General features: G+C 37.5%; 1 protein-coding gene across 2 annotated transcripts in view; it reads right to left on the bottom strand.

Moving 5' to 3' along the window:
* Positions 1 to 1,244: 1,244 nt before the first annotated feature.
* The window catches only part of LOC117430714 (polypeptide N-acetylgalactosaminyltransferase 17-like), a 29,392-nt gene continuing 18,239 nt past the window's right edge, over positions 1,245 to 12,397 (bottom strand). For both annotated transcript variants that reach the window (XM_034051086.3, XM_059000748.1), the window contains 5 exons: positions 10,810 to 10,995; positions 9,815 to 9,952; positions 9,004 to 9,099; positions 3,666 to 3,833; positions 1,245 to 3,543 (listed from right to left, as the gene is read on the bottom strand). In XM_034051086.3, coding sequence (XP_033906977.3) covers positions 3,403 to 3,543; positions 3,666 to 3,833; positions 9,004 to 9,099; positions 9,815 to 9,952; positions 10,810 to 10,995 — 729 coding nt within the window. In that variant the 3' untranslated portion in view covers positions 1,245 to 3,402. The remainder of the gene's footprint in view (positions 3,544 to 3,665; positions 3,834 to 9,003; positions 9,100 to 9,814; positions 9,953 to 10,809; positions 10,996 to 12,397) is intronic.

The following is a 12,397-nucleotide window of genomic DNA, read 5'->3' on the forward strand; positions in this document are numbered from 1 at the left end:
GTCCTGGAGTGAGTGAAGCTGCTGTGCAATAGGAGTCTTGTTTCCATCCCTGCGTCTAAATGCTTCAGATCTATAAATGTCCTTTTGTCTCAGTCCGCCTGTCTTCACATGCTAGACCTCGCAAAGTAAGTCACAGAGGTCATTGTAAGACAGGTAAGTGGTTTACAAGGATTGTGGCAAACCTTTGACCTCCAATACCAGTGAAGAAAAACTTGTATACAGTTTCAGAGTTGGCTTAAGTCAGGACAACCCTTTCAAATTACTTTGTACACTGCAATTGTAATGCAGCTTACACTGAATGTCTGCTAGCAATGAGAATATGTTTAGCATTTGGCTGAGAATAAAGAACAAGTTGTGCTAATATGGTTTTAATGAAAGAAGAAAGATATAATTGAAAGAAGTAAGCTGAGGTGATGTTGTCTGGCACCCTGAAGGTTTTTAGTTGAAATCCCAGTCCAGATATACATTTGACACCATTGACAGTACTGCTGGGAAGGTTTCATTTGGAGTTGCCTCTAGGCACATCAAGTATTTTGTGAGTAAATTTAAAAAACAAACAAAAAACTGAATAATGTCAATCTGCCTTAATAGATCAAGCTCAGGAGCTGTGGTGACATTGCATACTGTAAGGTAAGCAGAAGCTTTAAGCTATTGTTCAGGAAAAGGGACATTTTCAGTTTAAATGAAATCTACATAGCAGACTTTATTACTTGATAGTAATCGTATTTGGGATGCCACTGTACTAGTGGGACAGGTTGTTGCATATACTGTATTTGAAGGTGTGTTTATAATATATTTAGTACGTAAGGGTGGTGAAATGTGAAATCAATGTCCAATTTTTGGTCGTTTTAAATGAGTTTACCATACATTTTGAAATTAGCAAAACATTTGACAGAATGCAACTCATAACATGGTCACATGGCTGTTGCACATAAAAGCTTCTGCAGTGTAAAAGTAAGCCTCATACCTTTTTGTTATGTGTATGTGGGATGTGATGGAGTGCTGTAATAGAGAAGGAAATGTACTCGCTGCCCAGTACATTGAACTTGTACTAGCATGGCAGAAGGGAGATGTTTCTTTAGATCACCTGGTAACAGAGGGTTGTGTGTTCCAATCCCTCCAGTTAACCCTCCTTATAATGAAGCATGCATAGATGTGCCAGTCTGTGAGTGATGTAATGGATAACCTTTAACTCACAGTGGCATATGCTGACAAACAATAACGTGAAGATACTTCAAATGAAACATGTTTCCAACACCATTTATTTATTTGAAGACAGACCAACAGACCTGAACCCTATTAAACTTTTTTTTACTGTTATGCTTTTCCAACATCAATACATCAGATTTCAAACCCTGACCAGAGGGCACATTCTATTCCCTTATTTAAACATCACTTTGTAGTTAGATCGGCAATCAAATCAGAAACGGCTCCAGAATATAACAGCCTTTGATATTGGGGACTGGTAGCATTTCATGCTTACTGGTTAAAATAGCACTGTGCGTAACAGGGCAGAAGTCTTGTGCAGTTATTGAAGATCCGTATTTAAATCCTTCATGCTTCATCGTTGGACAATCAGACGGCATCAAAATTAATTGATTCAAGCATTCAGAAACAGAATGTTAATGCTACACTGTTAAGGCCTGGTCACACGGGCGACTTTTGTCGACAGCAACAAGGGGGTGATGGATGTTGCCGGCTTGTGTGACCATCCCGGACAACACCCCGGTGACATGTCTCCCAATTAGGACGATGTTCTATTTTTCAGGCAACACGAGGGCAATATTTTCAATACCAGCCAATCAAATTTCAAAGTAGTCGATAAGGCTATAACGTCAGATACGTTCTGATTCTTGCATTTCATCCAATTAATTATATGTAGTCTATAGATATGCAATACAGTGTGTATGTGGTTAAGCGAATGTTAATGTCCATGATTACAATAACATATTTAAGTTATGGATACAATTCTACAATAATAATGTAGTGTAGTGTATTTTAAAAAATGTTTTATTTTAAATTAATTTGCCGTGTATGCAGTATGCCTGTCATTCTTACATTAACCCAAAATCATAACATCTTTCATTTTAACAGTAAAAGTGGAATTTATTTTAAAAAATCTCAGGTCTGCCTTCTTGCTTTCGAAAGCCTAGAATTACAAGTGCAGTATTGAAAACATTGTTTAGGATAATGAATACCGATATATTTATTATGTTTGGCATATTAAATATGTAGACCTAACTAAATAATTCTACTAATGTACAACTTTTATTTAATTAAGAAGGAACTACAGGTTTGTTATAATGTAACTAGTACAATTTTCATAGTCTTCCTTCACAGCATGTTTACGTCTCGTGACACAAACGTACATTGTGATTGGGTTGTATTACGTTGTTGCCTGTGTGTCTCTAGCTTGTCGACTGCAGTTTTGTCTCCTGTGTGACCACCGCAAACTGCAAGGCAACAGGCAGGCAACAAATGTGTTCATCTTGTTGCTGTCGACCAGGCCTTTAGAGTGACACAACTTAGGGGAATGTAGGACACAGAAAATTAACTTTATTTTCCATGTCCCGTAAGCAAAATAAAACCCAACAATTTGGTAGTATGAGTGATGTATTTTTGACTACAGTTTTTTTCCCTCACAATGTCAGATCGACAGCATAACTGTGCAACCAGGAGATCAAACAGCACATTCCTGTTTTCTGGTTTACAAATAACTATCATCTGAGGGTGGAATTGTTAGCTTCAAGAATAAAGGGGGTATTTTGTTGTCATTTTTCAAGTCTTTTTTTATCCTACTTGAGAAAACATTTACAGCTTCATATTCCATATATACATATATATATATTAATCAAAGTGCAATTGCCTATACATCCCAGTCCGTAAACACAGTGTATACAGTATCCCTATGTATAAAATGCCCACTCCCTGATTCTGCGTTCATACTTCGCATAAATATTACTCCCAATTACTCCCATAAATTCTTCCAATTAGAAAAAACTAAACAAAAGAAACAAAAAATAAAAAAAACAGTCGGACGTCCCCATGCTCACACATATTTCCATGGTTGGGGTCCATTCCTGTTTTTCAATTCCAATTCCTTTTTAAAATCAATTCCCAATTCCTTCGAAGGAATTTATATTTTAGAGACATAATAATTGTTGCCATTGTTCAACTGCTTTCAAGTGAAGCCAATTTAATTGACCAATAGTGACTTTAATGTAAGTCATTTGTTGCCACTGTGAGTAGCTCATTTTAGCAGAGTACTGCTGATTGCAGTTTTGATCAATGTGATGGAATTGATTAAATGGGAATTGGAATTGAAAGACAGGAATTGACCACAACCCTGCATATTACAAAAATAAAATCAAGTTAATATGGGATACCGATGTTGTCGAGAAACTATTGCCCTTGTTTGATGCTGTGTTTAATGTTCCACTTTTGACCTGTGCAGCTCTGCAGAAGAAGCTCAAAACCAAATCCGCCTTTCGTGGGAATTACCTCCAAACATCGGCCTGTGTCCACATTAACAATCGAATCACTCTGAAAAAAAACAAAACAAGAATATCCTATTAGATTTGCAGTCAATCACTTTTTAATGTTTACTTTATAAGATTACTCTTAACCTCAATTGTTGACCTTTTGAGATGGCAGCTGTCACTCACCTGGAAAAAATGCCAGGACTTCTGGCGGACGTTGGTGATCTTCTCACAATTTAGAAGCTGTGGGAACCTGCTGTTCTTATCATCGACAATGCATCGTGTATCTTCAGTCAGTTTTGTACTTCCCAATGAGCCCAGGTACAGGAATCCTTCCTTTGTGTATCTTGCAAGCTGAAAGACAAAACCCTGTGCAGTTAATACAGCAATACTTCAAAGTGAAAGACAAACTCTGTATGGTGGATATGTAGGCATGTAAGATTCTTTTCAGGTTAAAAAATAGGTCTAAAACAGGTGCTTTTTAAACACGCTTATTCTATGTTTTTACTACTGATTCCTTCCACAGTAGGGCACTGCAGTGTAGTTTGTGAAGTACAGTGCTAAGACTGCAGTGTAGTTTGTGAAGTACAGTGCTAAGATAGGGCCTGAAAGGGCTGATGTGCTAGATGTGTTTTCCCAGGTCCTGCCATACACGCACCCCAAGGTGGTCCAGAGATAAAGGCGATGTGAGCTTGGTGTTGCATCTTTTAGATGAGAGGGGATATTAGTACAGAATGCAAGTCTTTTAATGTGTTTCTGAACCAGTATTGCTCTGCTCCATTTTTTAATTGCCCTTTAGTTTTAGTGCATGCTATTTACAGCACATTTAAAACGCATCACGTCCTCCTTCGTTTTGATCAATGGGAGCCAGATGGGGGCCATACTGTGATGAAATGATGCCTATTGTATTATTGGAGAGAAGCATTTGTAACAACTGTCATCATAATAGGCAGGGAGATGCTGCAAGCTGTGTGATTAATAAGACAAGTCTGAGATTTCTTCTACACCGGGTTTAATAAAACTCTGATGGCTAATAGGCAGGATAGTGAAACTGAAGTAGCTTTTATTATGTTTTTTTTAAAACAAATGTGCTTACTGCTTAAGGTGATCACAACCTGTCAGTTTGCATCTTGTTTTATATTTGTGTAACTTTTTAAATATATATATATTATTAGTTTTTGGTAGCGTTATCTTTCTTAGACTTTGTAACAGAGAAAGAATGAATCTTGGTTATAAATCTCCCGACTGACCTGTGAGGGCGCTGTGTAAAGAGAACAGACTGAATGGCCTGACAATTCATTCCCAGGGTTAGGTAGAAGTAGGCCATCTAGAAAGGGGGCGGAGCTACGGTACACCAAGTCATCACCCCAGAAGGGAAGCGATATGACAGCCTTGGATTGGTGGAGAAACGGTTGCACTTGTTAACCAAGGGGGCATACCAAGGTGATCTGTTCCTTTGTTTGTTTTGTCGTGTCTAAAAATCTACTTGTTTGTTATTAGACAGCAAACACGATCCAGAGCTGTCGCTTAAGGTCAGCACAATACCCCGACAACACTGCACCATTGTACATGGATAAATTGTATTACACCGCAAGCACTATAGCACTCACTCTGGACTTGTGAACGTGTGTGTCTTTGTGTGTTCTACTGTGTCTTATTATTTCAGGACTGCAAACCGTTGTTTTGGAACAGTGCAGTACACATTGCTGTGTATTGTCTGGGATTATTCTTTGTGGTCACCAGACCAGGAATATAAAAACAAAACTTGTTTGGATCGTGAACTTTGTTGTCTGTCTTCTGTTTCATAATCACACCACCACTACCCCTGTGCACTGCAAACCACTTTGTCACAGACTTGTATACAGGTCTGCAGTGTTGAAAGCATTAAAGAAGTTAATCGTTATTTTAAGTCTATTCTTGTGTCTGCCATTCAGGCACAAAGCAGATACAGCTTCATCAACTGTTCATTAGCCCTGGGTTTTAAACGTATCACTGCGTACGAAAAACAGGATTAGCTTGTCTGCCATCTGATTTTCAAGTGCTTAATACACACGCCCTTAATAGAACGCTCACAGATTCAGCAAATACATACTACATAATACAGCAAAAGGCTTCTTAGACTTCTTTGAATACAATGGCTATTAATAGAACTACCTCATACAAAAGCCATCAAACATGTAATCAAGAGTATGGCATCGCAATGTTATATACATGATCATTTCATAAGGGCCGCCTTGACCTTGAGTGTGTGAAAATCTGCTTGTACATAGCGCTCTATGCTACATTTTATAAATATATAGTTTAAAAAGAATAATTAAAGTATAGTGACAGTTTCCATCTGATACAGAGACATTTCCAATGTCTGTATCACATCTATATCAGGGCCTACAGCTTTATATACATATGGAAGATGAAACATAACGACAATAAAAAGGCGACTTTACTTTGATTCCCTCATTAGCCCAAGCCTGCCGCTAACAATGAAATGCCTTTGATTACTTCTTCCGGCAAGCTCTTTCTCAGCAGCAAAGAGTCATCAAGTTAATTAGATTGCTAGTCAGCCGTGGAATGAAAGAACCTTGCCTCCCCAGGGACACTGCCGAGGAACATAAACCTGCTCATGCTGCTGTGTATGAGTGTGCAGTACATAGCACCTTCAGAAAGCATCATATAGTTATAGTTTTCCATGATCCTGGTAAAACAGGGTTATCGATTTATTTTTGGCACAAACAACGTTGCACATACAGAAGATCGCACAGTACCTGAAAGGTTAAAAATACCTGTAGCCAAATGCAAACCGAAACCAAAAAGCAAGGCAGTTATCAAGTCATGTAATGTGAGATGGACAACATGATCGGCACATAAGGGTCCCCATTTTTTAATCATGACTCTATCTATCTCATAAAACACCACACACATTAATGAACAAGTAAAGCTATGATGCTGAAAGAAAAACATGACATACTAGAAACTGTATTTGTTAATATGTATAAATACATTTTAAAAAGGGCAACCAATTTAAACAAAAACTTGGAAGGTTTGGGGTACTGGACTGGAGTTGGGAATCACAGCTTTAGATTATTAATGGAATCTCTGATTTTTTTTTTTTTTTTTTTTGAAGATGCTCAAGTATAATATCAGCAGTAAATTAAACTGGTAAACTGCTTAGTCCGAAAAAGCATCCTATAAAGAAACCTCTGCCAAGAGGCGATTTATGAATGTAAAGGAGATGGACCATCAAAAGTAATGTTTAGTGTACAATATGTAATTAAAGCGACAGGATAGGAAATAATGGCACATGTTCACCTGACAACAAGAAAATGTGATGAGATATATAGCTATATGAGGAACAACAACATGAAAGTGTGTTTGATAAATATCATGCTTCATTGTGTCCAATATACTGGGCATTGAATTAGGAGGCCCAGCTTTATTTATTTTTTTAAAGCTTTTTAATTGTTCTTAATCCTTTTTGGAAAATGTATTCTTAATAAAAAAAAAATAATAATAATCTGTCACTAGTTTGTTATGCTGCAAAAACATTTTTCTTCTATACGTAAATATTAATTATGGGGTTATTCGCATTAAGTTTATACATTATGTTTCTGCCAGTATGCATTTCATTAACCACAGCAGAAAGCTTTCAGAAGGAATATGATTGAACTCTTAATTACACAGTTGCATGTTATCTAGTCTTTTTTTTATTACTGGCTAATTCCAGGTCTGTCTTGCAGAATGTTGCATGTGCCTTTGTGTTGCAGTGTTTCTGGCAGGCAGTGACAAGGCAACCTAATACACAGGAGGACACTGGGTGCAAACTCAGTACATCACGCTCTTCAGAACCATATCACTTTACAAAAGAGACAAGCTCTCTCTTGCAAGAGCTGTTATTGATATTGACTACTATCTTGATCAAAAACTAAATTGAAATACTTACACAGAAATATAATATTTTTACTGGATGTTGAATGGGGAGAAAACATAAATCAGTTTGTGAATATTCAAAAGAAAACAAATGTTTAAGTATACAAAAAAAATAGCAGAAGTGGGTCAGATGAGGCAGAGGATGCATAGCATTGCAAATACTGCTGCATTGAGGTAACATTTGGGGGGGGGTTGACCTACGCATTATACACATGGGAGGGGTCATACGCAAAAAAAACTCATTATCATAGACGTATCTCCCCAACTCAACAACACACGACCATCGTGACAGTAAAAATAGATATAATGAAGCGTTCTTACCTTTGTATAAGTTAGTGATCAGCATATGTCAGCCGCATGAAGAGCACAGCATGTGGTTTTCACTAACTACTGTGCAGAATAATTTTTTTTTTTTATATGGGTAAATATCGGGACTTTCTTCCTATCCATCAGGTCGCGGGACATTTGCTAGGAAATCGGGACTGTCCCGACCATATAGGGACTGTTGGCATGTATGCTGTAGATACTATTTGTCAGCACAGCGATTGCCCAAACGTTCGCAAATTACCAGCTAACTTGGGAAAATGTGGCTTTGACTTGCTTCATCATATATGCCAGGGACAATAAACTTAATCAGAAACCAGAACCGCTATGTATCATATTCCACGTGTAATTTGTGTATACTGAGGTTTTTGCCCCCCGATTTTTACCGATGTTTCAAATAAAACGTGTTGTGTTTTTTTAATACTGATTTTATCCCTATTTTAATTTATGTAAAATAAACTAAAAATTCCCAGAAAATGTTTTTAAAGATAAAAACCGAAAATGCAGAACTTTACACACTTGGTATATTTTCAGTGCATTACCTCTTTTACACCACATGGGGCAGTCTTGTGCCTCTTTTTTTTTAAATATTGCAAATTTTCGCACTGCTTTAGTGCAAATAAAAATCGCATACAGAAATAAAAAGCCTTTGACTTTGATCTGCAGTTTATTAAACCGGAACAGACTTTTGTTCTTTGTCCCAGTTCTGTAATATCTTTATATGAATATGTATTTATTATACAGCTGCCATAAAGCAACAAAACCACTGTCATAAAGAAAAGGCTTAACATTTGAACCTATAAATTGCACTGATAAGACCGAATTGCTTGTTTTAAAAAGTGATCAGGATGTGATCACTGAAATCAGATAATGACATACAAAGTGATTCTAGAAGAAAAACACATTGGTTAAGATTATGCTAATATGATAGTTTCCATCATATTAGTATAATCTAAACTACTCAAAGGTGGCTTTGCAATGGCATGCTGTATCACAGAAGGACTAGTAAATTTACATAAGGACTAGCAAGTTTCAAAAGGTACTAGTCCTTAGGACTAGTACCACAATTTTGTTAGTTTCTAACCCAGCTAAATGGGTCTAGTAATTTCAAGAATTACCATATATCTAGAAAGATTGTGACAGGGGCAAAAATAGGGAGCTAAAGTGACCTTATTCTGGGGACTAAGGTCTTATATGAGTGGAAAAATGTGGTTCATTGTTATTTTCCAAGTCCCCTAAGATCCAGCTGAGTCTGTGATACAAGGAGTGTGCTTACCTGCGGAGCCCATCCGTGACATGGGTAGAGAATAGCTGTGTGGTTCTCTTTCTCTCCCTGATCAATGCACAGGTTGCTGACTTTATTATTGCGCAGCTGAAAAAAAAGTATATATATTGTAACAGCAGCGGGATGTGTGATACAGCAGGGAGGGGGTTAAAGCCTCCCTGAAGAGAAAAAACATGTAAAAATGCACCTTTGTTTAGTTTAATTGTTTTCTATTGTTTAATTTAACTGTTTTATTATTTAATTATTCCCTGCACCTGGGCAGTAATTAGGAATTGGGACCAGGGCAGGGTATAAGAGAGGATCAGTTAATCTGATCGAGGCTGCTGAGTAGAAGGAGGCAGATGAGGTGCTCTGCTTCCGAGCAGTCGCTGAAGTAAGTGCTGTGAAACCCGCGTAGTTTGTTTGTGTTTTGTGGTGCTATAGTAAAAAAATAGCGCGTCAGCGCAGGAAAATCCATTCTCTTGAAACCCGTGAGTGGCGGATTCTTTTACTATATATATATATATATACTCATTATAGACTTGCACAAAAGATACATTAAAATAATAATTAATGCATTAATGCAACATACAGTATTCAATTCAAATTGAGTGTTTCATGTATAGGATGAAGGCAATAATTACAGCTGTGAAAAGCACGGAGCAGACTGCACCCACTCATTGAAACGAATCCTTTAGAAAAAAGTATGGCAATATTTGGACAGGCTGAATAAACTGAAATGACAATGATCTAAGATGAAGTGGTTTGGGAGATGTATTTAAGCAGCTGGACTACAGTACATGCTGAACACAGCGTTACTTACTTCCCCATAGAAGAGGGTGTTGTTGTAGGTTCTCATCTCTGGGTACACGTTGTCCAGGTACCACTGGAAACTTTTACAGTTCATGCTTTTTCTTAGAGCTACTCTCTGTGAGATATCACCAATGTCTATGCCATGGTCCTGAAACAGAAAGAACAGGATTATAAAATCCATTACGACTGGGGCAAATCAAAGTGTAATGCAGAACACACCTGTAAGGTATAATACTTATAAATACATACAGTATTAATCAGTAGCCACTCTACTACTTTCGTTCCTTTTTACCTTCCATTCTGTCTTGTCCAGGTGCAACATGAATATTGGTCCCCTCTAAAAGCTAACATGGAAGGCACACCTACTGTGGTTAATCACACTAACCTTTAAAGAGTAAGTAGCAGGGTTCAGAAAAATATAGCGTTACACTCTCCACGTGTCGCTACAACTGTTTAAATAACGTACCTTTAATTTCTTTTCATTGTTAACATCTTGACAACTTTTTACACTTGTTTCAAAATGGCCACTCTAGTGCACTGGGGTTTGAGATTTTTCCTCTAAATCACTGCAGGAAGAGCGATAGAAACAAAAACATAAGTGCTCTGGCTTTTCTGTTCCATACCACATCATGGATCATTATTGCTGCGTTACTTGTTTGACAATGTGGGCAATAATCCTTACACTATCAGTACACTAGAGCAGCCATTTTGAAAGGAGCTTTGAAACAGACTTTAAAGTTATAAGTGTAAAAGGCTGTCAGGATGTTAACAATGTAAAGAATGTAAAGTTGTAGCGACACGTGGAGCGTGTAACGCTATATTTTTAGGAATCCTGCTACTTTTTGATATGCATGTGTGGTATTCACAACGGGGAGGTCCTTTTGATTGTCAGACAGAATCCTTACAAACCAGTCGATTTTTCAATTGCAGGTAACCATTTCTAATTGATTTAGTCTCATATGGGATAATAATTTACAATTGGCTTATCCATTTAAAGGGCCTTACCTCCATTGGAATGTTCCATGCCATGTAAACATGAGACTTGTAGTCGTCCATCCAGACCTCCGCGACTCGCAGCGAGTTCCTCCGTGCAAAGTACCCGATGTTGTTGTGGTAAGGCTTCTTCCTCCGCTCAATGTGAGCAACCCGGGAGCAAGGCAGCACCTCCATGCTTCCGCCACACAGCCAGACCTGGAAAGGTGAACACCGTATGTAAGTTTTTACATTTGTATTTAAGTGTTAACTACATCCACTGTACGACATAGAAATCTTTTGAGTGCATACAATTCAGGATGGAGTGGAGTGTACCCTAGCGAGGGAGATGTTGCCTCCAGGTACACTTGACCTGTTATCAGGTCATAGTTATTATGTGACAAGTGCAAAATAAAAAAGTCAGTAGATGTGAGTCTGACTTTAACCGAATAAGTCAGCCCGTGATGTTGTGCTGTGAAAGGGAGTGTTTGTCATTGCAGGATAATCCCAGTTGAATCCCAGTGAAAGTGAACAGCAGGGAGAGATGCACAATTATACAAGAAACTGCTGTATGAGTTGTAATAATAATTACTTCCGCCGTGACCCAGTTTGCTGGGAAGGTTTAGTCCTGGTAATAGCTTTGTATGAATGTGTCTCCATCCATTCTGACAAATTATTGATTGATTGGGTTATCCATTTTAAACACTGCAGTTAAGTAGTGTCCTTCCAGTGTTTACTGCTGTTACTGTTTTTATTATCTGGGAACAGGAGTCGGGTATATCTGCATTGTTTCCTTTCCCACAACACCTATCAAAGTTCCTTAACACTTCCATCTACGACATGCAACCGCTTATCAATGTTGAAATGGCAGCATTACTGCATGATGGGTTGCGCCGCTTATAGTTATAGCAGCATTATTCCTTCCTCAGCAATTTACAAAAGTACTACAGTTTCATTTTTGCCTTGCCGGGACTAGATCACTGGCATTGACAGCGTTAATGTTTCTGACATAAAAATGAGCGTAATGAAAGGGCGTCACAAAGGCAATTACAGGACAAAGAGAGAGGGTTAGACAGGTGCTGCAGCAGTACAATTGGAAGCTGTTTGAGCCAGCTGTTTGTCACAGTTTTTTTTTTTTTTAAACACCATTTAATCATCAGTTGCTATTTCCGTTTGTTTCTTTTAATTTCTATCCTTTATCCTTAACTCCTTTCCTTTTGCTTACGCAATCGACATTTTGTGCTTTGAAAAAGGAAAGGAGATTAAAAAAAAAATATATGGACACCTTATTAATAGAAATGTGTGCTAATTTGACTGCAGTTGATTATTGTTTATTATTATTATTATTATTATTATTATTATTATTATTATTATTATTATTATTATTATTATTATTAGTTTACATCAAACATCACTGGAAAAATATGAATAAAAGATTGCAAAAATCTAATTAACAAATAGTTAATTAGATGGTATAGCGACTTCTTAAAAATGCATCCTCACTTTTGAGCCTGTTCCTTGTAAACCATCAGTAATTTGTGCAGTTTTGCATATGGAATCACCTGCCGACTGAGCGCCATTTGTCAGGTATACTGTAAAACCCATCATGGCTGACCCTGAC

This window comes from Acipenser ruthenus, chromosome 26 (assembly GCF_902713425.1).
Source record: "Acipenser ruthenus chromosome 26, fAciRut3.2 maternal haplotype, whole genome shotgun sequence".
In the NCBI taxonomy this organism is placed as follows: Eukaryota; Metazoa; Chordata; class Actinopteri; order Acipenseriformes; family Acipenseridae; genus Acipenser; species Acipenser ruthenus.